The following is a 25,125-nucleotide window of genomic DNA, read 5'->3' on the forward strand; positions in this document are numbered from 1 at the left end:
CTGACCTTGAACTTCCACTCTGATGTCTCCATGGGACAAAGAGACGAAGCCTCAGCCATGTCCAAAGTGGAAAACATGATGGGAGACCCTGCAAAAGCCATAGATTCTGAAGTCTTAAGAGTAAGTAAGAGTCCTAACTGGTGTGACTCCACTGGGGCATCATTCCACAAACTGACAGGTTGAGGGTTCAATTCCCAGTCAGAGCACATGCCTGGGTTGCGGCTGGGTCGCTGGTTAGGGTGCATACCAGAGGCAACCGGTCAATTTCTCTCTCACACTGATGTTTCTCTCCCTTTCTTTCTCCTTCCCTTCCCCTCTCTCTAAAAATAAATAAATAAAATATTTTTTAAAAAAAAAACAATAAGTAGGAAAGAAAGCCTACTCTTTTGAAGGAAAGAGCAGAGGAGCTTCTGGTCCCCATCTTTGAGCTGTGTGGGGAGGTTTCATAACTGCAAAACAACTCTCATAGGTTTTTGCTGTCCAATTAATGCTTTTCCTGTGGTTCCCAAAAACTTTAAGAGCAGAGATAATTTGGGGGGCCCTGGAGTGGGCAATGCTCCCCAGATAACTGGCAGAACCCTCTCTGGAGGAATCCAACTTCAACCCAGACATCAAAATATTCCCTGAAATAATAGTTCTAGAAGAAAGTAAAGTGTCCAGAGTAACAAAAGTCTAACACAGAAGCTTTCAGGGCACACATAGCGAAATCTGATTTAGAACCACTTTAGATATTGCAAGGCACAAAATATGAAATCATTATTTGCAAGAGGTTTAAGAGAACCATAGGGAAGCATAAAAAGAAAGCCAAAGAACAGGCATTATAAAAAAATAATGAAGGAGATTTTTTACAAGACCAAAGTAGAATTGGTATAAATAGAATAATTGAACTTAAAAACTCAATAGATAGATTAAATAGTACATGAGGCAAAACTTAATAAAGAATTAGGAGTGGAACATGATTCACAGATCAATAGATGAAGTAGATAAAGTAGATAGATAGACAGGTATAAATAAATAAATATTTTTAACATTTTGAAGGAGAGGTTAAGTGACACGGGTAATATGGAGACGAAGTCTCGCAAATATCTAACTGGAGTTTTAAAATTAGAGGAGAAAGTAATAGGAAACAATGGGGAAGCAGCAAGATTCAGACAATGGCCGAGGGTCTCTCGGAATGTTGGAGGGGGCTCAGGAAGCTCATCGATGGGGCTCACACAGAATATGTCACAGGAAACCCTGAGACACCTGACAGTGAAATTTTATGGCACAAAAGAAAAAGCAAGACGCGCGCAGCCTCCAGAGAGGAAGAACAGGCTACCAGCGAAGGAGCAGCAGCAAGATCTACAACTGACTTCCAAAACACCAACAATCCGATGCTAAAACGCAGCAATATCACAGCTTCGGAGTTCAGGGAGACCGGAACTGTCATATTAGAATTCCAAACACAATAAAGCCATCTTCCAAGACTGAGGTCAACTGAAGAACATTTAGCAAAACCTAAACCAGAAAGCAATGACCACGAAAGTATGTTCAGGCAGAATGTTGGGTGGCATGGCAGTGGGGGGTGGGGACGGGGGCAGTGCAGCTGGGACAGAGAAGAGGCCATAAGCAAGGGGCCTGCGTGAGTGCATGGGTCACTGCCCACAGGTGGACGGTTGTATCATGGGAAGAGGAAGAATCGGGCTGAAATGAAGACACTAAATAAAAGCGAACTTACCAGATATGTTTTTATCAGAGTGAGTGTACTTCATGGCTTTACACTGCTCAGAACAAGAAAAGATACTAACTTTGTGTCCCACAATTTGAACATTTACATATGCCCAACCCAGCCAAATACATACTCAGGTTAACTCTGGCAACCTCTGGGCGCAGGAATGTAAAATTCTTTCTGCATATTTACTTCTCCATATATCCTGACTTTCTACAGTATGCATCTACTGTGTCTGTCATCATGGAACAATTATTAAAATAAATACATGAATAAATACATGAAAGAATGAATACACAGGCGGTAGGAAGCAACAACAAATAAAGATAATAAAAGAGATAAGCGTGGAGAGGAAGGAATTACTTTTTGGCACGTATAACCAACAAAGAACTAATAGCCTGGATTTTTTTTAAGCCCTGTAAGCCAATGAAATGAAAGCAGACAACCCAACTGAGAAACAGGCAGAGAGATGAAGTGACGTGTCACACAGAGAATCTAAACTCCATTGTACGGATGGGATGACACCCCAGCTCATTCTCATTGGGAAGTCACAGCACAACCGCCAGGGGCCACAGGCAGGCCCCGAGTCCAGCAAAGGCCAAGTCCCTGCGAGTCCCAGGGGTGGCAGGGCTGGGGGCCACGGGGACCCTCATGACTGGCTGGTGAGAGCGTCTGAACTGTTTGGCCTTATTTCTTAGAGATGAATAATGATGAGTAAAAGCCCCAGGCATCTTGCTGCCAGGAACACACCTGAGAATTATTTCTGCAATGTTCATAATTGGCCCAAAGTACCACAGATGGACGGGACCCAACACCTGTGAACAAGCATTCGAATGACGTGAAAATGGTGTGGCACAGTCATGCCCGAGAGCACCATACAGTGACAACAAAGAGTGAACTCCTGCTACATACGTCAACAAACAGGGAATCTCAACAGCAACGGTGAACAAAAGCAGAAAGTTATAAAAATGTATTCTGCATGACTCCACGTACATAAAGTTCAAAACCAGGCAAAGCTAAGCAGTATGTTGTTTAGGAATATGTGCACGTGTGTGTGTAAGACTACTGAGAAACACAAAGAAGTTATTTTTCAAAGTTTAAGCTAATGGGAGACAGAATAATAAGACACAGGGAGAGTTTCAGTGAATTTCCAAGGGCATAGTTAAGTTCTGTTCCTTAATCCAAGTGGTAGGTACATGAGGGTGTCTCCTATCGTTATTTAATATTTATTGTTATTATTTAAAATAACATTATGTAAACCTTACTGATACAGCTTAGAAACGATTTTGTCCATTGCTTTTCACTCTTAACTAAGTAGCCCTGTAAAGAAACAGCAGGATGCTAAGAAAATTACATGGTCCAGGAGTAGATGCAGAATTACAGCCAGTCACCAAACCGTCTGCCCTGTACCAGGGACTATTCATTTGGTCATCCAGCAGTTGGGATCACTCGGAAAAGGAGCCACCAGTTCAAGTCCCCCAACCCTGTTCTCCTTTCATCGGAAAAGCATGACATGAAAAGCTCCGTGGTCACAGGCCTATGCACACCAAGGCCAAGTGCCCCGGCTCAAGCAAGACTGATGAGCACAAAGTACTGCGTTTGGTTTTAGGACATCCCAAACATGACCATTATGGAGCCTTTAAATTGTATGTTTTATGACGACAGTGATCTGTTTAACCAGGAAGACAGAAGCAATGCTCCTCAAGAAGAAGAAGAAGAAGAACACAGGAAGTCTATGGAACATCACCTCATTATTCAGGCGCAATGAACTCCAACTAACACTTAATTACAAGAGGCGTTTGGAGACTCCAAGCAGAATGCAACCCGGCACTCTCCCGAGGCACTTGATTGATTTCTCAGATTACAAAATTTCAGCGGCTGAGAATTCTGAGAACATTGATTTAGCAAGAGAGAGACGAGGGAGCTCTCAAGGCTTATAATAGGAATGAACACAGAATAAACGAAACTGGCCCAGTTGCCTGCTACAGATCTGAGGCACCAGGATGTATTTCAAGCTTCGCTGCTATTTTAGTTTTCCAATGTAGCTATTTCTTATGGGTGACAAGACAGACCTCATTCCTTTTTTGCCTCGTCACTGCGACACAGGCCCGTGACTCTGTGCTGTAACAGGGTATTCTGCGTGATTTGCTCGGGCTCAGGAACATGTTCATCCAGGACTTGGGTGATTCGCTTTCTTTGAAAATTATTAGCAATGAAACAGGCCCCACAAACATGAACACAAAATCAAATGCCCTTGTTCAAAGTTTCCAGTCAGCAAGTGGATGTTTCTTCACTAACAGCTTAGTTTAAATATTAGATGTTTGTACAACGTAGCATGTAAGTGCCTGTGCTGGAATCCCAGCCTCACTACTCATAAAATGCATGACCTTAGGCAAGATACTTAACTCTGTGGGTCTCATCTACAAAATGGGATCAATAAGACTATCTACTCATAGCGGTTTCCTGAGGATTAACTAAGACAATGCGAGCAGACCATGCGGTGTGTGCCCAGAAGATAGTAAATGCTTGATAAACGCTAGCTACGTATAGTCAGTACAAAGCCCGTATGCTTGGTTCAACACACTCCACGGCAGACTGAATTTTCTGTGCCCCGTCTATTACGAGTTTTATACTCACACCATGTGACGTCCTACCCATGAAATTCGAATCCATCCTTCACCCACCAACAGCGGCTTGCCAGAAACAGTGTATCTGTTCCCCTCCACTGCATCCCAACATGAGACGGAGAGCAACTCCACCCAGGACACTAAGACTCCATCCCCATGTCATCGAAAATGACTTCCAGGAACTTTCGCAAGTGAAGGGATCACAGGAAAGGTGCCAGGAGCTTGATGCCAGGGAAATACCCTGAACCGTTTAAAAAAAAATTTTTTTAAAGGCTTAAACAAGAAGTCAGAATTCTGGAAATTCAAGGTAAACATCTAACATTGGCTTCTGGCAGTATTCACAGAATGGAGTATGTGATCTCCTACCCATTTTTCTAAGGCAGGGAGGAGAAAGGGAGTCAGTCATGCGAGTCATCAGTTTGCAGAAACAATAGATGTGCAGCATAATCATACCTGCAGTTCGGTCTCAAGGTACACAGAGCCAGTCACTCTCCCAGAAAACCCCCCGCTATTGTCCTGACTTCCTGACTAGGCCAGACTTCCTTGAGGAAGTCTTACTCACCTGAATAACCCCAACACGCTGTCTTATTCACCTGAATAACCCCAACACTTATTCAGTGCCTGGAACCAAGGATGCAATCAATAAATGCTTGTTGGGTGAATAAGTAAGACATCAAATAACCTGCTCAAGGTCTCTGCTAGAAATGAGAGATTCTTCAAATCAATTAGTTCATTCATTCATTCATTCAAATAAGCTGGCACTTGGCCTAGTCAGACCTCCCAGTCCCATACCCTTTCTGCCTGGCACAAGGACACTCTCGGTGGGCCTCAATTTTCGTAGCACATTCGCCGAAGCCATACCTGAGAACTCGAACAGGCTGAGTGAGGGGCTGGCTGTCCTGGAGTTTTGGCAGCTGACTGAATAACGAAACTAGAAAAGCACCCGGTGCCAGCCTGACCAGCAGCCCTTGGCCTTACGTCTGCCCGCCATCTTCCCGGGTGACTGGGGTGAGACAGACTGAAAGTGAGGGACCAAAGAAAGTCCCCAGATGCCGACAGAAAGTCAAAGTTCTTTTTACCTACACAATTCGACGTGCCCTGGGCAAAACGCAGGAAAATACAAAATGTGATTCAAGCCAGTTGGGGCCAGCCCGTCATCTGAACGCTTCTACGTTACCAAAGTTCGAGGACAATCTTTTTCAACCTATCGATGGGAGTAAAAGTTCTTCCATGGAGCCAGGCTTTCCCTTTTCTTCTCTAGAGGCAAAAATTAGTGCTTTGCTATTTGGGGTCTGCTTATTTTGGTGCTTCATGTTTGCTGCTCCCTTATTTGTTTATTTTCCATTCCCTTCCGCCCCACTTCCCAAGTTTGACACTCAGGTTAGCTAGCAGCTTCTGGGAGACTGTCAGCATCCCCCAAACTTCCTAAAGGCAGGTTTGGGGCCAGACAAGGCATATGCTGCCCAGAGTGAGCAGGCAGAGCCAGCCGCAGTGGGATCCCGAAGGGAATGGCTGAATCTGGGGCAAAACTCAAGCCGCTACACGGGGCCTCTCAGACCTGTCTCATCAGTGCCGCACGGTTCTCCTGATGCTCAGGCACAGGTATCAGGAGGTCCCAGGGTCTGGCAGCCCAGCTTCCTTCCAGGGACAGGCAACTTCACAGAGAGTGACAGTGACTTAAAGCTAATCCACTCAAAACAGGGAGCAACACTTCATATTAAATATTGGTCATACATTTTAACTGAGATCCCAACTGGAAACCTACACTTATGAAAGTAAATTCATTTTGTCTTATGTTTAACACGACATGGGTTATAACGGCACCTCGGGCAATTTTTAGAATAAAGAATCGATTTGATCGTCTTCTACATCATTTCGAGGGGTGGGCAGCAACACAACACCTTCCCTCAAAAAGACCAAGAGGACGGTTCCATGACTACAGACAGGTCAGCAGCATTCTTCAGTCCCCGACTGCACCTCACGGCCCTTTGATGTTCCCATCAGGCCAGCCGGAGCAACTCTGCTGGGCTCCTCCTGGGCTTCGCTCCTTTTCTGTTAACTGGCCTGTCTGGTCCAGCAGGTACTGACTTCATGGAATCCTGCATCCTTCTCGAGGTGTGCGGTTCATCATCAGCGCAACGTGTTTGCACTGCACCGTCACATGACAACCCCCAACAGCCAGTGAGAGCTGAGCCAGGATGAGAGACCCCCGCCCAGGGCTGGAGTAGATGCTTGAGAGCAGGTTAATGTCAGAGGTGATCAACTCGTGCCTATACATTGGCCTCCCCGTGCAATCTCCTAACTGCAAAGGGCCACCTAACAACTTAGGTGTTAAGAGCCCCAATGTCTGCACCCCCTCAAAGTCAGTGGAACTCTGCCCGTTCTGTATCGATCAGCAGGAGAGGAGAATTTCAGTGCTGGGGTCCCCCCTCTGTGCATGGCAGTTTTCAAAGACTCTTCCTATATCAGGTCCATCAGCTCGGTCCTTGTCACCCAGCTAGCAACTTGCAGAGATGTAGAAATCAGCACAGCTGACCTGCCTCTCCAATAACCGAGCAAACCTACCATTTGGGGGAAATGAGGCTCGGGGTGAAAGTGGGTTCGTGTTCTGCAATGCCAAAGTAGGTGGATTCGGTCAATTCCTTTTTTTTAAGGGAAAAGCAGCTGCAGGAGCAGCCAACTTGTCAATTCAGTCAAAATGGTCCATCTGGACGACCAGCCAGACTATTTTCCCAGGAATGAGCACAAAAGTATGTGCATTGGGAGCCCCAGAAATGATAAAGTTCTGGACACTTCCTAAAACACTCTTAGATAGAATGAGATGGGAAATGTCAAAACCCTGCAATCAAATCAGGTCCCAACGTTCCACCCAGGAGAGAGGTGATGATGGATTGCTCGGATTCTGGCTTCGGTGTTTCCTCCACTAGGGAGAGAGGCTGCAGTCCAGTGTGAGGTTACCCACTGTAGGCAGGGAGAAACCACAGTTGAGCCGCAGTTTCTTGATTAGCATTTGAACCGGTGGATGCAGAAAGCAGCCCACCCTCCCCAACGTGGGCAGGCGCCTCCAATCTACTGAGGGCCTGAACAGAATGGAGAAATGGCCTCTCTCTGTGAGAAAGCTTGAGCTGGAACGTCGGTCTTCTGCCCTTGGACTGGACCCCACACCATCAGCACTCCCGGTTCTCGGGCCTTTGAACTTGAACTTGAATTTACACCACCAGCTCTCCCAGGTCTGCAGTTTGCAGACAGCAGATCATGGAACTTCTCAGCCTCCATAATCACGTGCATTGTTTATCACAGCTCCTCACAATATATCTCATCATACACACACCAGTGATTCCGTTTCTAGAAGAACCCGCCTCCCACAGAGAAGACTCAGATAGGTTCCAGCATGGTGTGGGAAAATCCCCCGGTTCGAATTCCCAACGAACGATGAAAGACACAGCTAAGTTGTTGTGAGCGATGCAGATCCCTGCCCGTTCGCGGCTGGTGCCACAGAGGAGCCTTGGGGCTCCCCCTGCCACTCCAGGGGACAGAATTGAAGAGGAAGACAGCACAGTGTGCATCGGAGGGGCAGGGAAGTTGACCGAGGTCAGCGTTTCATCCCCAGGAGGGACGTAAATGAAAACAAATCAATAAGGTGAAAACCAACACAAAAGGAGTATGTTGCTTGAACGTACTACACGCCTCTCACAGCAAAACACACACCAGAAAGGAAGTGGTTAGGAGTGTAATGATCACAACACATCTTTCCTTTGGGAAACAAACTGGATACATTTGTAGCCGGCTCCTTCACTGAGTTGGAAGCAAACTAATTCAAATAGACACCTGTCTGTTCGAATAGACATCTGTCTATTCAGACACCTGTCAAACTGAAGCCTATTTGACAGATCTTCACTCTTGCCCTCCATCCACCAAAGGGAACAGGGACCAGAACTTTCTTATTTTTCCCCGAGTCCAAGTTCAAGGGGGAATGGCACTAAGTTATCCCATTAAATTCCACCCCCCATGCCTCGGAAGGTGGAGATCAGTCAGAACTCCTGTGTACAGATGAGTAAACTGAGGTACAAAGTCATGACTCCCTGAGATCGCATCATCACTAAGTAACTGAGCCTGGCCGAACTCAGGTCTGCCTGGGTCTAAAAATAATTCTTCTTTCACTATCGTCAGCATAGAAATGTTCTTGGATGTAAGATAATCTAATCATATTGAGCAAGCTAACAATTGTAAAAGCAAATATATCCTGTTTAGCCCCACGTTCGGTCTTTGGATGGCTTTCTTTGGACACCCAGCAACTTGCAGTCATGGACATGCGGAGGAAGGAGAAATAAATGAAGGCTCGTGGCAGTCAGACCAGAAGTCCACGAGTCCTAAAATGACCTACGGGCCCGGTCCTCTCCGCCACATGCATACACACGCCGAGGGGCAGGTGTGCTTGGGGTTCTTTGGGTCAGGAACGTTCTCAGCCCCTCTTCCCTAGGCTTGGCTCCCATTTCCTTCAAAACTAATTGTCCCAGATGCCTCTGTTCATGCAAGAGACACCACTTAATTATTTTACATTATACACGTTTCCTACTAGTCTATGTCAAAATGTAATTAAATGGCCACTGGCGTAATGATCTGTTTAATGTCCACTGCTGTCCATCAGAGTTACCAAGAACAGCCATTCAGAACACTCACAGCCCAAGGGTGGCCTGCTGACGAGGCAGGCTGCTCTCCGCTCGCCGTGGTCCACACCTGGGGCTGCACCTGCTGGGGGAAGAGAGGCCTTTTCCGACTTGGCATAAAGCGCTGCACAAGCTCACAGTGGCCCCGCCCCGCAGACTCTCCTGGGACAGGGGCATGTCTGTCTCGCTCCCCACCGCCGCCTCCCCCATCACGGCCAGAAACACATGTTCAGTGAATGAGCGCATCGCTAAAGAAACGGATGAATGAATGAATGCTTCCTAAAGCACCTGCAGAGTCCTGGGAGTGTGACCTACGCTATCGTGAGAAACAGAGGCTGAACTGGGGATGCACGAGACGGCCCCTCACTCATCTCAGCAGCTGAAGCCCAAGGACAGCAGGAGACGACCCCTCACTCCGCAGGACGAAGCTGCAGGACAAACGGGCTCTCATAGAGAAAGCTCGCGTTTCTTCTCTTCCAGAGGGAATACTTTCAAAATAAGTGGACCCTTGTTTTATTTGTAAGGTGTGGTAAATAATACTCAAGCCAAAATATGTGAACATTTGACCGAAAGGGCATACTAGTAAAGGACAAAAATATGAGCCATATTTTTCACAAGGTTACCAATCACCATGGGATCTGGACAGGCTTCACTGGAGTCAAGTTCCACCCACACCTACCTAGTGCGTGAAACATAAACGAAGCCCGGGCTTTTGTTCCTTCCTTCCTCCTTTCTTCCTCCCTTCCTTCTTTCCTTTTTTCCTTCCCCTCTTCCTTTCTTTTTGATGAAAAATTGTATAGTTTCTCATGACCCAGGAAACTGAGGGAGATCATCCTATGACAAGGAACAACCTATGGCCAGAAACAAAATGTGTTTATTGGTGGAAATAAGCATAAAGAGGCCCCCAAAGAACTTTTGGCTTCTGAAAATGACTGCTTATTTTTTTTTTAAAAAGATTCAAGGAATGTCATAGCTCTGGAATAAAGCTAGTCTGTCTCTTCCTGCTGGTCCCCCAACCCCAGGTCCCACCCAGGCTTCCAGAAAGAAAGGACCTGAACTCAGTGTCTGTTGTCTCGGTCTTTCTAGTCATCAGCAGGATTCCCCAGCTCTGCTGGAGGAGGCAGAGAGGGGATCTAATGTACACAAAGCACCTGCTATGTGCCTAGCACAGCACAAGGGGCTTCGCACCCTTTCGATTCTCGACTTCTACCAAACAACATCTTTGCTTTGTTAGGTATTGTTAAAACTTCTTATAAAGCTGATGAACTCTTATAAACCACAGAATTCCATAACTCAGAGTCAGGTATGAAACTATCCCAACCATATCCCTTCATCTTCTGAAAGGAAAAGAGCAGACTGAGCGGTCAAGGGCATGCAGTTAGATGACCCTGCGATCAGCAGGAGAGCTGGCCGCACTGTCCCCACTGCTCTGGTCTCTCTCCTACTCAAAACCCAGGACGCTGTTCTGAAACACCGGCATCGATGGTACATTTGAGGTCCTGATCACACACTTACAGCCTGACTGTCACTCCAGTTAAGTCTTCACTCAATTACGCTAATGAACCAATGAGTGCGATCACCATCTGGAGCAGAACACCAACCACAGGCGACTCGCCGTGCAGGGCACTTGGAGCACTGTCCTGGAATAACCAAGGCTCCTGTCGTCATGGGGCAGAGGGCAGAGGGCAGAGGGCAGAGGGCAGAGGCAGATGGAAAGAAGTCAACACGTGAAGATGATTACAGACTCAACTAAGTGTCACGGCAAGGACCACACAGGAGGAGAATCCGGGGCACTCAGACAGCAGGAAGAGATGCAGCCAGACTTAGGCAGACTCTCAAAGAATAAATGCGCTCCTGCTGGGTGCTAGTTTGGGTTTCCTTAGGATGAGCCCCTGAGACGGGTTCAAGTACAAACAGTTTATTCAGACGATGATCCCAGGAAAGACCAGCAGGTGTGTGAAGTACGTGACCTCAGCCAGGTACCGCTTTGGGCAGCAGGAGCTCAGCCCCACTGGGGAACTCTAGGAGGCGGTGGGAAGTGCACAGGGAACCAGACATTTATACACCAATGCCCATTACCTATTGGCCAGTGGCTGCCCTGGGGGACAGAGTAAATGTTCATTCGTGAGTACAGGCAGGACACAGTAACTCCTGAGGGAATGTGGAAGGGGTTCTGACAGGGTTTGAGAAGTATAGGAGAAGGGCAAGTTCAAAAACCAAGGAAGGAAAGAACAGGAATATCTCATGTTGAGAGAGCTGTCAAGAGTCGGCCTCTGCAATTAAGAGTCTGGGTTCTGAAATCAGATGATCTGGGCATAAACACCAGCTTGGTGACAGGCTGACTGTGTGATGTTAGGGGAAATCATTAATTTCCCAAAGCCTCAGTTTCCTCATCTAGACAAGAGGACTGATAACAGTCCTGACCTCAGAGATGTGTGGAAGATTACATAGGATAAACCCTTTAAAGCCATTCACGCAGACCTTGACACATTTTCTTTTCCATAGACGGTAGCCATTTGCATGATCCTCAAAAAGACAGGGGGACAGGAATACCGGAAGCAAGGGGGTGGGAGGAGAGGGACAGGAGGTAGATGAGGCAGCAGGGGTCAGAGCGTGCAAGGCCTGAAGGCTGTGCTGGCTAGACGGGCAGGTCTGTCCCTCGGGTGCACTGGGAGCCACCGAGGACCTGCAAGCTGCGGAGTGCGCCGGCAGCACCGTTCTAGGATGTCAAACTCTTCAAAGTCTTGAAGTGCTTTTTCTCCTTCTACATCCCCAGTGCCAAACCCACCGCTGGCGCAGAAGGAAGATGCTATTTAGCACTAATTAGCCAACTCCAGAGGCTGACGGAAGGAAAGGAGCGTTGGTTTGAATCATCCAAAGACCGCACTTGGCTGTGGAATGACGGGTTTCATTTTCCTTCGGCAGACTCCACTTCCTAATTGAGTTGGCTCCAGCTAACGTTAAAATGACTTTGCATTTCCTGAGTAGATGCCGAGAGAGGCAGGAGAAGTAGCCCCTCACCCACTGGGAGGCACCAGGAAGCAAACTTGGAATGAAATGTTGCTGTTATTCCCCAGTGGGAATAACACGTGTGTCTGTGAGTTCTACCCAAAAAGGGAGAGAAAAACCACACTGGCTCTCAGATGTGCACACTAGACATGAATCAGAAAACACAAAGAAAGGGCCAGGTGGGTCTGCACCCAAAAGGTGATGTTTCAAGGGCGGCGCCCCAGCTTGAGGACGGGCACCCACCTCAGGATCTGGACAATTCCACAGGGGGCGGCTTGTGAAAACATTGTTGGCTCATGATTGTCGATTTATTTTCATACTTCCATCCACCCACAAATCAATCCATTAATCTCCAGATCCCAAAAAAGGTCAATTACAGAGGACACATGGTAATTCGAATTTTTTTTTAGACTACATGTAACATCTTGAATGATCTTTGGGCCCAAACTGGAAGGCGGAGTTAAAAGTCAATACTTTGAAACAGTGATGAAAGGAACCCACACAAAATAGCTGCCTACCCAACAATCCCTTTATAGCTCAAGTGCATTTCAGGGGTGAAATGCACCAAGGACCAAGAACAAGATCTCCATTATGAAAATGTTTCACAACTGTTCGGCTCCTGGGCTTTGCATCCAGAAGTTATTATGTGACATAGGAAGAGAGAAAATGATGAACAGAGGGTGTTTCACAAGGACAACTGGGTCAGATACCAAGAATGCCTGACCATTGTAAACATGCGTGAGCCTACCGCCAGTTTCTGTGAAAGCCAACCGTGCGCCCAACACATTACCCAGCCATGCCACTCAGATGCTCGGCCAAGGTATGTGGCAACCGAGTTCCCTAGGAGAACTGAATGCAAATACTCAGAGCAGCTTTACTGACGATGGAAAACTCTGAGGACAACCCAAATGTTGATTAAAAGGAGAAGAGATAAACAATCTGTGGAATGCTGATTACCATGAAATACAATAGAAGAGAACAAATAGTTCTATTTGTTCTCTTCAGCAATAGAAGAGAACAAATCACTGATATGTGAGGTCTGTCTGGAAAAAGACCAGCCATTGTTAATATAATGAGAATGGTTTGTGTGACATCTATGTCAACTGGCAGCTGAGGAGAGGGGACTGGAATGCACATGTATGAACAATGACGACTTCACTGTACCAGTCTGTGGGGGAGGGGACAGTAGACACAGTTGAGTGTGCATGTGTACTGTGTGGCCGTCACATTCCAAATGACTGAGTGAGCAGAGGCATGAATCTGCAACAGATTTTGCATTAAACTTGAACATTCCTCTGTGGAAACCATTCGGATGATTAGAAGGCTGCAGCTCTGGGCAACTGGTGATTGGCAGCTTCATCACGACAACACGCCCACTCATGCATCACGTCTCGTGCAGAGTTTTTTAGGAAAAACATTAAATCACATAGGTGACTCAGCCCCCCTATAGCCCAGCTTTGGTGCCCTGTGACTTCTGGCTTTTCCCAAAATTAAAATCACCCTTGAAAAGAAAGAGATTTCAAACCATTGATAAGATTCAGGAAAATACAACAGGGCAACTAATGACAACTGAGAGAACTGTGTGAGGTTGTCCCAAGGTGCCTACTCTGAAGGGAATGAGGCATCACTGTCCTATGTACAATGTTTCTTGCATCTTGTATCTTCTTCAACAAATGTCTCTATTTCTCATAGTGCATGGCTGGATACTTTCTGGACAGACCTCATATACTGGGAACAACAGGAAGAGTTTTCAGACTATTAAGCTGAATAAAAGCTGGTACATACACACACACACACACACGCACACACACACTGTAAATCTAAAGCTATAGGAAAAAAAGAAAATGCTGTTCAGGGGCAACTTAAGGGGATGACGACCAGCTGGAAACAGACATGAAGGGGCTTTCTGGGGTCACACGGGGATAGGAACATGGGTCACACGGTGTGTCCGTGTGTCCGACCTGAGTGATCCATGCATTTCCACGTAAGTCTTACCTTAAAATGCTAAAATAATTTTTAAAAATCACCATCATTATTGTCAGCAGGAAATGAACAGAGCAAACCCGGCCCCTGGAGGGGCAGCTGTTGTATCTGGAACGTGCACATTCACTAGGGTTCTGGGTTCTGTGCTGCAGGCCTGGGGGTTTGTACGACAGACAGTTCATACAGACAGAAATAAAAAGGTATCAGACTTTAATTACAACCTTTAATCCCACCCTGGTTTTCTTCCCCACAGAAATCAAATAGCGAACCAAGTCTCTGAGGAAGAGTATTTTGATTGATTGAACAGTATTAATTTCTAAGAATATTCTATTTATTCAGACCAGGAACTTGCAGAGTTGGAGGAATTTCATACATACATGATCAATTTCTCCCACATACTTGCCTAATTGCCCTAGAACAGGGCTTCTCAGCCTGGACACAATGGACACTTCAGACCAGACACTGCTGAGGGGACTGTCCCATGCACTGCAGGATGTTGGCAGCATCCCTGGCCTCGATACCACTAGCACTCCCCAACCCAAACGGTGACAACCAAAAGTGTCCCCAGAAGTTACTAAATGTCCCCTACATCCCCTGCCAGGCAAAACGGTCAGTGAGAACCACCCCTGGCCTAGAACACGCCTTCTCAACCCGGACAATCTCACCCCCAGGGGATGAGAACTGGTTCTTGGGAAAACGAGAAAATCTTAGACATTGCAATCGCTTGTCACAGGCCTGCAGAGGGCCCCGGTATGCAAACAGATGTACAGTCTCTCTATGGCACTGAAATTTCACGGTAGAGAAGAGTAATTAGGGAAAAAAGTCGAGGAGGGGGTGGTGATGAAAGAAAGGCTGGAAAACACCACCTACAAAGTGGTCTGATTCTACTTAACACAATCACTTCCTGCGGGGATTTGAACCCCCAAAAAGCCTCTTCCGTGTTCAAAGGCATCTCCACTGGGATGAGGCAGACACGGCGAAATCAGTACAGCTGCCTCCCAGAACCAATGAACGTGTCTCAGATGCCAGAGACGTAGGACCATACAAATCCGAGCGAAAAGCTCTGAGGGGCTCTTGCCAGATCTGATAATGCCCCTTGACAGGACAGTGAGCCCAGATGCTTTCACAGCTGAGTTACTGGAGAAACCACACAAGTGGAGCTGACCTCAGACAGAGGGCCACCAACAGTCCTGGTTGAACCGAAGCCCCACGCAGCCCACGCCATTGTACACCACTTTTAAAAAAAGAAGGTGGTGGCGTGTTGTGTGCCTCCCACCTACCAGCGACACCTGTGGGGAGCAATTTCATTTCAATAAACAATCCAAAGCACATGAACCCTGCAATTTCCTCGGTGCTCCCGTCTCCTGGCTCTTTATGCTGAAGCCCGCCTAACTTACTCTCAGAACCAGCTGGTTTACAATGCTGAATATTCATGCTTGTTGGAGTTAAACCCGGCTGGTCAGCAGAGATGATACCGTGTGATAATTTTTCAGTCCATAGTGAGAACCCACTGAGATTCATTCAGCAAAAGCAAACTCCCAGGCCTTCTGCCTGTAAGACTTTTCCGTGTGTGTGTACTCCATTCTTAAGGACTCTGCCACCAAAGTGACCCCAAGGACGAACAAGAACCTTCTAACAGATGGCACCTCTGTAAGGAAGGTATTTCTGATGTTAAAATCATGGGAAAGGCAGGAAGGACAGGGTGGTGGCTACGTTTATGTGACAGCTTGGCTAGGCCATGGTGCCCAGCTCTTTGGTCAAAACCAGACTAGATGCTGCTGCAAAGGCCTAATTCAGACGGGCTGAGGATTCACCATCAGTGGACTGTAGGGAAGGAGCTCCCCCTGCATACCTTGGGTGGGCCTCGTCCAGTCAGGTGAAGGCCGTACGAGCCAAGACGGAGGTCCTCCAATAAGGAATTCTGCCTCGAGACTGCGTGCGACACAGAAGGTCTGCTTGAGTTCCCAGCCAGCCGGCCTGCCCTGAAGATGTCAGACTGACAACTAGCGAGTCACCCCCTGACCTGCGTTTCCAGCCTTACTGGCCTGACCCACGAATGTCGGATTTGCCAGATGCCACAATCACGGGAGGAAATTCCTTGAACTAACTCTCCACCCCCGGCTCTACGCGCACTCTTTGGGCTCTGCATCTCTGGAGAACTCCGACTTTGCCACAGGAAGACACGTTCTGTCTTCCATGGAAGAACCCTGACTGCACAGCACAATGTAGGAAGACGACAAGCAGATGGCAGAGCGACACTGACTCACAGAGACAAGGAGAGCGTGCTGCATCCGCAGAGGATGGTGCCGGGGTTGGGGTGGGCAGAGGGGGACGCTCCTTCTCCTCCAGGAAGGACCACACACAGCTTTGAACGGGAGGCACCAGGTACCACCGGAGGCAGGAAACACGGAGGTGGGTGCAAAGCCCCCATAAAGCATGGTTATACTCTCCAGGTTGCTACCCCAACCTGAAAACCAGGAAACCACCGCCTCCCTACCTCTTGAAGAAGACAGAAGGTGTAAGCAGCTGAGGCTCTGGGCTTGGGGAAAAGCAGGCAAGCAGAGAACAGGGCTGAGCAACCAGACCGAAGGCAAGGGGATTAGGGGCAGTCTGCAAAGTGACCTGTGCAAACCCAAGCCCCTTATGCAAGGCCCCCAGAAAGCCAGGCTCATGTGCACCCAGCGAGAGTCTGGGGAGGCTCCGCATGTGGAATCCAAAAGCCTTGAAGGGAAGGGCAGATGCTAATGCTCGGGGCCAGTCTGTGAGAGCCCAGCTCACTCCCCGGAGCCCTGCAACAAAGCCCAGTTAATGAGCTCTGCCCAGCTGGCTTCAGTGGTTCCACCTTAAATAAGAAGAGACAGCAGAGGGTTACCAGGTATTTAATGAAAAGTAGATGCAAATAAACAGAAGGTGGGGAGCTGATGGAACCCGCAAACAGACAGGAAAGAGAGTGTGTACCCGTGGAAAAGAGGACAGGATGCTTTTTGAAAAATCAGAGCTCAGGAAAGACCTGTTGGAAATTAAAAACATAAAAATCAGCCCTGGCCAGTGACCTCAGTTGGCTGCAGCATCCTCTGGTACACTGAAAAGTCACAGGTTTGATTCCCAATCAGAGCACATGCCTAGGTTGCAGGTTCGATCCCCGGTTAGGTGATATATGGGAGGCAACCAATCGATGTTTCTCTCTCACACTGAGGTTTCTCTCTCTCTCTCTCAAAACTCAATAAATATATATTATGTATACCTAAACACTACTAAAATTCAATAGCAGGGTTGGTAAATAAAATTTTTTAAATGTCGCAGAGAGATGAACAAAATACACAAATGAGCAGACAATAGGAAATAAAAAGATGAGATCAATCCAGTAGATTCGACACCTGTGTCAAACAGGACCCAGGGGAAAGAAACAGAATACAGAGGGAAGGCACCCCAAGTTCCAGTGTTAAAGGGCCCACTGAGTGGCCGGGACAATAGAGGACAAGAACCCCAGTAAAAGGCGTATCATCGTGAAACCTCAGAGGGCCAGAGGCAGAGGAAGGATCCCAGGAGCCTCAGAGAGAGAGAAAAACAAAAAAAGTAGTTCCAGCAGGCTTCTCTCAAGTGCACTGAATACTCAAATCCTGCGTGGAAGTAACCTTCCACCTACAACTCTACGCCCAGCTGAAGAATGAAGACGCTTCAGACATAAACACCTCAAAGCACACAGCTCACATTGTGCCCTCCAGGGAAACAAGAGAAAGGGTATCTCTTCCCAGAGGCTGTCCCCTGTCCCCTGTCTGCTGTCCAGAATTCCCAGCTGCCCGATCCCGGAGCTCCATGTTAAAGCACCTGGTATCTGTCCTTTCCCTAAAAGGGACACGGGTCCTTTCTTTAAAGGGGACCCAGGCCATGTTTGACCTCCTGGACTACCTCAAGTGCTACGCCAGTAAGTACTCAAGTTTGTCCTTTAAAAAATACATCCCCAAAGCACTGGTTATCCTGTAAATGCCCTTTGTTATGCTGTAAGGGAGCTGTTTAAAAATGAAACATCTATGTACACAAGTCAGGGGCATTGGTCCGGCTTTAGAATTGGTTTGTGTTTAGTTGATGACAGCAGTTTTGGGTCCACAACCAATCAAGGAGGCACAGAGATCACCCACACACCTCCTGCTCCCGCACCTGCCTCTCCCGCGGCCAACACCCCCACCACGCGTTACACCTGATGAGCTGAGAGGGCAGATCGCCCAAAGTCCGTAGTTTAACCTAGGGTCCGTTCTCAGTGTTGCGTTCAATCCATGGGCTTCGACAAACGCACGGTGACAGGTGTTCGTCATCACAGGACCACACTGAGTACCTGCACCTCCCTAAAAACCCTCTGTGCCTCACCTCTGCGTCCCTCCCCCACCCCAACTCTAACCTCCAAAGTAACACTTTTTAATGCCACTTGTTTGGAGGGCGGACAACTTGTTTTCCGTGCTGCGGGCCGTGTCTCTTTTGCAACTACTCAGCTCTGTTGTTATCAAGTGAAAGCCTTCACAGACACGCATCTTTCGGTTCCAATAAAACTTTATTTACCAAAGCGAGCAGCCACGGAATTTGGCCCACGAGTTGTCGTTTGCCAGCCTGTGGACAACAGTATCATTCCCATCATTTTCACAGGAAATTTCTTAGTAGCTCCACTGGCATTAATAATTCGGGTTTTTTTTTCTATTTTTCTCTCTAAAATCTATCCTCTTTCTGGAAGGGGAATCAACACACAATCACAAGCTAAGATCCTGCAATGAAAGATAATTCCCTTCCAGAATAGCCCTGCTTTAAAGCTGCATTACGCTTCTGCCCTTTAAAGCCAAAGCTTCCCCAAAACCTTCTGGAGGAAACCCTTCCTTCTTCGAAACTGTGGTCTCCGCTCTTTCGATCAAGGGTGGCTTAGGCCACCTTACATAGCAAGTCCCACGAGACAGCCACCCCGGGGACACACTGTTTGTGGACAGTCTGCCAAGTGGCCACTCCAGGGGAGTGCGGCTGGACCGCTTACGGGAGATTAAGGACAAGATCTCTCGTTTCAAAAACAGATCACGGTTTGATCTTAAGTTCAAAGGAAACCAGCCGCTCTCCCCGATGACGTGGACATCAGCTACCTTCCAGCCTCCAATTACCTGTAACCAGAGTGCAGGCCAGCCCGTGCTTCCCCAGCCTGGGGAACCCGTCTCACGAGACCCCCTGGTCCACAACGCCTGTGTCCACTCACTCAAGTACGACCTGCAAACTGATTTATTGAAGGGAGAGTGTGTTTCAAAGTGAGAGCCCACGGAGGTCACGCCCCTGAGTCCACCACCTCCTCTGAGGATCAAAGAGTCACACCAACCACTGGGCTCCCTATTAGCTCAGTTAGAATCCAGGAAACACTCCCTGCGAGGCCATCATTGACCCGTCATCTGAAAAAGAGGGAAGGTAGGATGGGAGGAGGCGGGGGGCGGGGGGAGAGGGAGGGAATGAAAATACTGCCGGCAAAGCCTAAGCCTGGAGGATAAACAGGATACTATGTCTGCCAAGTAATAACAATTTGTAACATTTTCAGTAGCATCTTAAGCAAAAGATAGTAAGAGCCTCTGTCAAAAAGCTTGTCGGGCATGGATGGGACACCGGCCACACACACAGTGACAATGCAGCTGGCGGGCAGCCCTGTCAGAAAGCTTCTGACGTGCAAGGCGGCGGTGCATCTAAAATAAACACTTCGGTGGGGCCTGCACCCTAATCTCTGCAGCCCAGCAGTCTTCCAGCTCCAGTCACTCACATGAAAGCTATTTTCTTCCCAAGTTCAAATACAACCGTAGATACCAAATTGAGCTGCAGTCCTCAGTCAACCACTCAAAAGCCAGGAGGAAGGTTTTCCCACAGGGTTTCGCTTCATACTGCTTTTAATTTTTGAAGGCTTTTAAAGCTCAGCACCAAGTCTTAAGGGGACATCATGTGCCCCCAAATGACAGAGACCTTGACTGACCCCGAAAGGACAGGGATGGAGAGCAGGTGGGAGCTGAGCCAGGGGCCCCACTGCCAGCATCAGAAGCCCTGGCGATGAGGAGATAATGTCCCCATAGAGCAGGCGTCCCTCCAGCTGGCATCTCTCAGGGCCACCATTCAACCCTCTGTGGTCCCCGACAAACTAGAGGAGCAAACGAGTTATTTATTGAAATGAACCTGGACTGCAAATACTTCGTTGTATTTAATCACTAAATTCCCCAAGACACTGTCATGTCAGAGGTCGGTGTGAGGGTCAGCTAAGGGTTCCTGGACGAGATACTGAGATACTGAGTCTGTCAGAGCCCGCCCCCCCCACCCCATGCATAAAACTGAGACAACCCGACCCCACCGGCCGCGCAGGCTGCCAGCCCCTCCCACTTAGAGTGCCTAGCACCTAGACACTGCTGACAGACCCAGCCACCCACGGCGCTCAGCAAAACGTCCAACAACCACTCGGTGGGAGAGGGCCTCCAGTTATTCTTCCTCAACTCAGGCACCATCAGGGTGTGTCTTAGGTACTCAGGAAAAAACAGAAAGGACCGAGGTGACAGGCTCGCCAAAGGTGAAGAACAGTGTCCAGGGAATCGAGGGCTGCATATCACGACCGCACCTGTCCGCTCCTGCAGTCACCTGCAGTTGTAGCTCTTCTCCACTCATCCCAGAGCCACCAACACACACCTCCAGGCTGCCACAGCCTGGGTGGGGGCTCCCCATGACAGACACNGCCAGCCCCTCCCACTTAGAGTGCCTAGCACCTAGACACTGCTGACAGACCCAGCCACCCACGGCGCTCAGCAAAACGTCCAACAACCACTCGGTGGGAGAGGGCCTCCAGTTATTCTTCCTCGACTCAGGCACCATCAGGGTGTGTCTTAGGTACTCAGGAAAAAACAGAAAGGACCGAGGTGACAGGCTCGCCAAAGGTGAAGATGAACAGTGTCCGGGGAATCAAGGGCTGCATATCACGACCGCACCTGTCCGCTCCTGCAGTCACCTGCAGTTGTAGCTCTTCTCCACTCATCCCAGAGCCACCAACACACACCTCCAGGTTGCCACAGCCTGGGTGGGGGCTCCCCATGACACACACTGTCGCTTATTCACTCACGTGTCCCCAGCACCTGGCACAGTGCCTGGCACCTAAGCCCTTCCATAAGCTTTGATGGAATGAATGAGCCGGGAGACTCTGGAAACCTCAGCTCTGGTGATAAACAATAAGGTGGATAACTGCTGTTTATCCAAAGCACTGCACTAAGCACTTTACATACGAGTGGGTTAGATAAGACGAAAGACGGAAACCTTTAGGAACGTCCCACCAGAACCAGGACGTCCTCTAACCCTCCACCCCATCAGGAACAGAGGCACCGTCATCCCGTCTAGCCCAGCAGGAACTGAGGCTCAGCGACGTGAGTCCTGGAGCCAGAAACGGTCACACGTCAAAGACCTTGCCTTCCCCACTGCACCCTGCTGCGCCTCATTCATAGTACTCAGCCTTGGCCTTAAGGCTGGTCCCGGCTCCAATATCTATAATCAGATCCTAGCTGATTGTGGGTAGGTGTGTATGTATGCACACATTCACATGCTACATATGTGCACACACACAGCGCCTTCACTGAAGGAATAAAGTAGAGCAAACACCAAGCTAAAAAGCAGAAGGTCCCAGTGAACACAGTTAATTCCCAGGCAAGGTCAAGTTCCTGAACCATATGGACGCAGGGTCAAGTGTCAGGTGTTACACCCTGCCAAGCTGGAAAAGCAGCACATCCAAAGTTCTTTCTGTAAACACCAGAACCTTGTTCACAGACTTATCACTTCCAGGTGAAGATCTTGTTTGTAAGTTGAGGCCCCTACGGTGGAGAAAGGTGAACTGTGCCCCAACCCTCGTGAGCCAACACTCTGCCCACCACCTGATCTCCCAGAGAAGCGTGACAGGCAATGACAGCCCCCGGCAGGGAACTCACAGGAGGAGTGGATGCTGGGGAAGCTTTTGCGGCCCTCGGACACCAGGTCGGGGTCCCCTGTGCAGTGCATTTCCGAGTTCATCACTCCATCTGGAAAGCAGCGGTAAAAGAAATCGGGGCGAGGTCTACAAAAGACACCATGGACATTTTCAATATAAAACACTGCCATCACCAACAAGCCCCAAGCTGACTCCCACCCTCCCTGGCTGTCCCCAGCTCCTTCTGCCACCAACGCCTGAGCTCCATGCCGAGAGTCCCACACACGGCGGTCCTGGGCAAAGCTTAGGCTTCGGGGTCCAGGAGATCTGAGTGGGAACTCCCGCGCTGCCACTTACTGGTTTGCTGACCTTGGGAAGGCTATGCTCCCACACCTTAAGAGGGGGAGGTCATACCTACCCGAAGGTGAGGGGCTGAGGGTTCACACCCTATAGGAGGAATCTGAGCTTGGTGCTGGTGACGTCACACACAGCTCCTGCCTCAGCTTTGGACCCTGCAGGCAGAGGCCGCATCCCGATCCAAGACTCCAGGCTACGCATGTCCCTTTACCTTGAGTCTGGATGGCCCACTGTCCTTCCTCGGAGAGCAAGTCTCAGTTAACCTCACGGAGGGGACCGGTCAGCCCTGCTTCACGATGTCGAGCACACGGCCACCCAGTGTGGTGGGAGAGACCTGGCGGGGTGGGGCTGAGCCCGCAAGCTCTGCAATGCTGTAAGCACTGCACCCGTGCCCTGGGGCAGATCCTGGGACTTTTTTCTTTTTACAAACACAAAAGCAAAGGCTTTGAAAGCTCACACCCCTGCCCAAGGTCACACACAACCAATAAGTGGCAAAGACCAGCTCTGGACCCCCACACTTTGGATTCTTGCACCCACACACCTCATGCCGTGCCTTCCTGCCTCACTCAAGCAAGGATGTTCACATTGGCGTCTGATGGCTGAAGGCCGATCGCTTCACATCAATTCAACTGCTGTTTGCCGAAGGCCCAGAATGGTCAAGACTTTGCCCCCACCACAAATACGGGACCCCTTTTCTGCACAAATACCGGGTCATAGTTCACACCACTGACTCACTGGTCCCCCCAGCTCTGGGATCTAGGCCCAATGATAATCTATCTATAACCTATCAACAGCCAATTTCAGTCCTCTATCAGAGATGCAAGTGTATTCACCTACTGAACCCGAACCTCAGAGCAGACTAGACCTGAGAATCAGCATTTGTGGAGGCCCCCAGCAACTTTGAGCATGGACTGCAGAGGACACGGCAGCGTTAGGCCCCGGGCTGCCCAATTTGGTCCTTCTCCTGCCCCCTTGGTCCTTCTCCTGCCCATTTGGTGCCCTGCACCGAGCAGACAACCAGTAAATGCTGAGTGCTGAGCGGGGAGACAACCCACCCCAGGCCAACACCTGGTCGGGGCCAGAGTCAGGCGTCAAAATCAGGCATTTGCTGCTCCGCTCTGCAGAGGCTGGCTCCCTCCCAGGGCAGTCGGGGGCCAGGAGGAGGTAAACGGAGAAGAGAAATCATCTCCCAGGAGGGTAAGAGAAACGTGCCATGAGCTGAAACACAACTGCCGATCCACTCTTCTCACCACGAAGAGAGTAAGTCAGTCACCTTATTTCATGTGGGGGTGGGGGCAAAACTGCCCCGGGAGTGGGTATCAGGTGAGTGAGGCCCTGGGAGCCCGGTGGGCGGACTGGCAACGCCAGCAGCTGGCTCTGACCCACAGGGAAGTGACGTTAGTGAGCGACCCCTTCTCCACTCTTCACCGCCTGCTGTCTGAGAGAGTGAGCCCACCATTCAAAGGACAAAAAAGGCCTGTGCTAAGGACAAAAGCCCCAGAAGGACAGCGATCTCAGGAGAAATCAGAGAAGAGCTTGAACGTGTCCCATGCCGCGTCCTGCGGCCACGGCTCCCACACAGATGACCTGGAGCATCTACAGAGCCAATCGTTTCTTTTTGGAACTTACCTTCCCACTATTAACTTGATAGTGTTGGTGCAGACTCCGTTCAAAGCAAGAGCCAGGGACACTGCTAGGGAACAAAACCGACAGACAGAAAAGTAACCAGCTGGCTCTCACCTCGCCGTCGCCACCCACCTCGTGGTCGCCACCCACCTCATCATCGCACTGTTTAACTTACGACCAGCGGAACAGGCACCGATGCTTTCAAAGGCGGGAGGAAGTCTGGGTGGCCAGGGCAAAATACAATCAGGACAGGACTCTGGAGAGTGACTCACTAAATTCCAGGTCCCTCTGACTTGAACTTTCTCCCTCCGCCTTGGCTGAACTTTCCCACACTGTAGAGGGGCCCATCGATCATGCTCCAGCCTGATACGAACAGATTTCACACTGCGGCAGGCAGAATTTCTTTTGCTGGTGGCAAGAAATGTGAACTTTTTAATTTCCTCTGGCAACCTTCTCAGACATAATTCCCATCAGAGCTGCTGCTGGAATCCTTCTGCAAACTCAGACATCATCTCTCGTTGACCCGTCACCTGCCAGCGGGTGTCCCTTTGTCATCAGGCTGGCCAGCGTTTCTGAGAACGTGAGGAGTCCCTGGACCTTGCTGGGCTTTGAGAAGGTTGGCCCAGGTAGTGCTTTTGGCCACAGAAAACTGCAGAAACTTCCAGAATATAATATTTTAAAACGTACAGCCCGGGGCTTTCTCCAAGCGGCTCGGAAGGACTTTGATGGATGGAGTACAGATCACCCACGGCGTGCGAGTGACATGCATCACAGAGCTGCCGCTGCAAGGGCCTCGCACACGTGGGCACCAAGGCTGTACCAAAGGCAAGTCAGTGTAACGGAAGGTCAGACGCCGGGCACACGCCGTAAGAACTGTGAATGCCTGTTCCATTGCTGTGCTGATAAAGCCGTGAGCTACCGCCTTCCCTTGGCAAACACTAATGACTCTACACCAGCTGCGATTCATGTAGGGAAACAGCAGTAGGGGCAGTCGCTTTCGGGAAGGAGCTGCCTAGAGCAACTCATGGCCACTGAGGGAGACAGATGTGATGTTCTGCAAGCAGAAAGGACTCTAGAGTGGCCAGCATGGTCATCCGGGGCGCTGGCCACAGACATGAAGACAAAACCCACAAGCTTTCTTAAAACAAAGTTTTATTGAATTTATTGGGGTGCCAGTGGTTAATAAAACCACATAGGTTTCAGGTGTGCAGT

At 49.1% G+C, this 25,125-nt stretch overlaps 1 protein-coding gene across 1 annotated transcript in view; it reads right to left on the bottom strand.

Annotated features, from left to right (window-relative positions):
* Positions 1 to 25,125, bottom strand: part of PLPP4 (phospholipid phosphatase 4) — a 94,091-nt gene that overhangs the window by 21,180 nt on the left and 47,786 nt on the right. The window contains exons 4-5 of the mRNA XM_037059570.1: positions 23,917 to 23,980; positions 21,953 to 22,077 (exon numbers count right to left, since the gene is read on the bottom strand). Coding sequence (XP_036915465.1) covers positions 21,953 to 22,077; positions 23,917 to 23,980 — 189 coding nt within the window. The remainder of the gene's footprint in view (positions 1 to 21,952; positions 22,078 to 23,916; positions 23,981 to 25,125) is intronic.

The sequence above is a fragment of the Sturnira hondurensis genome, unplaced genomic scaffold (genome assembly GCF_014824575.4).
Source record: "Sturnira hondurensis isolate 20B ecotype Veracruz unplaced genomic scaffold, ASM1482457v3 Scaffold0011253, whole genome shotgun sequence".
Lineage (NCBI taxonomy): Eukaryota > Metazoa > Chordata > Mammalia > Chiroptera > Phyllostomidae > Sturnira > Sturnira hondurensis.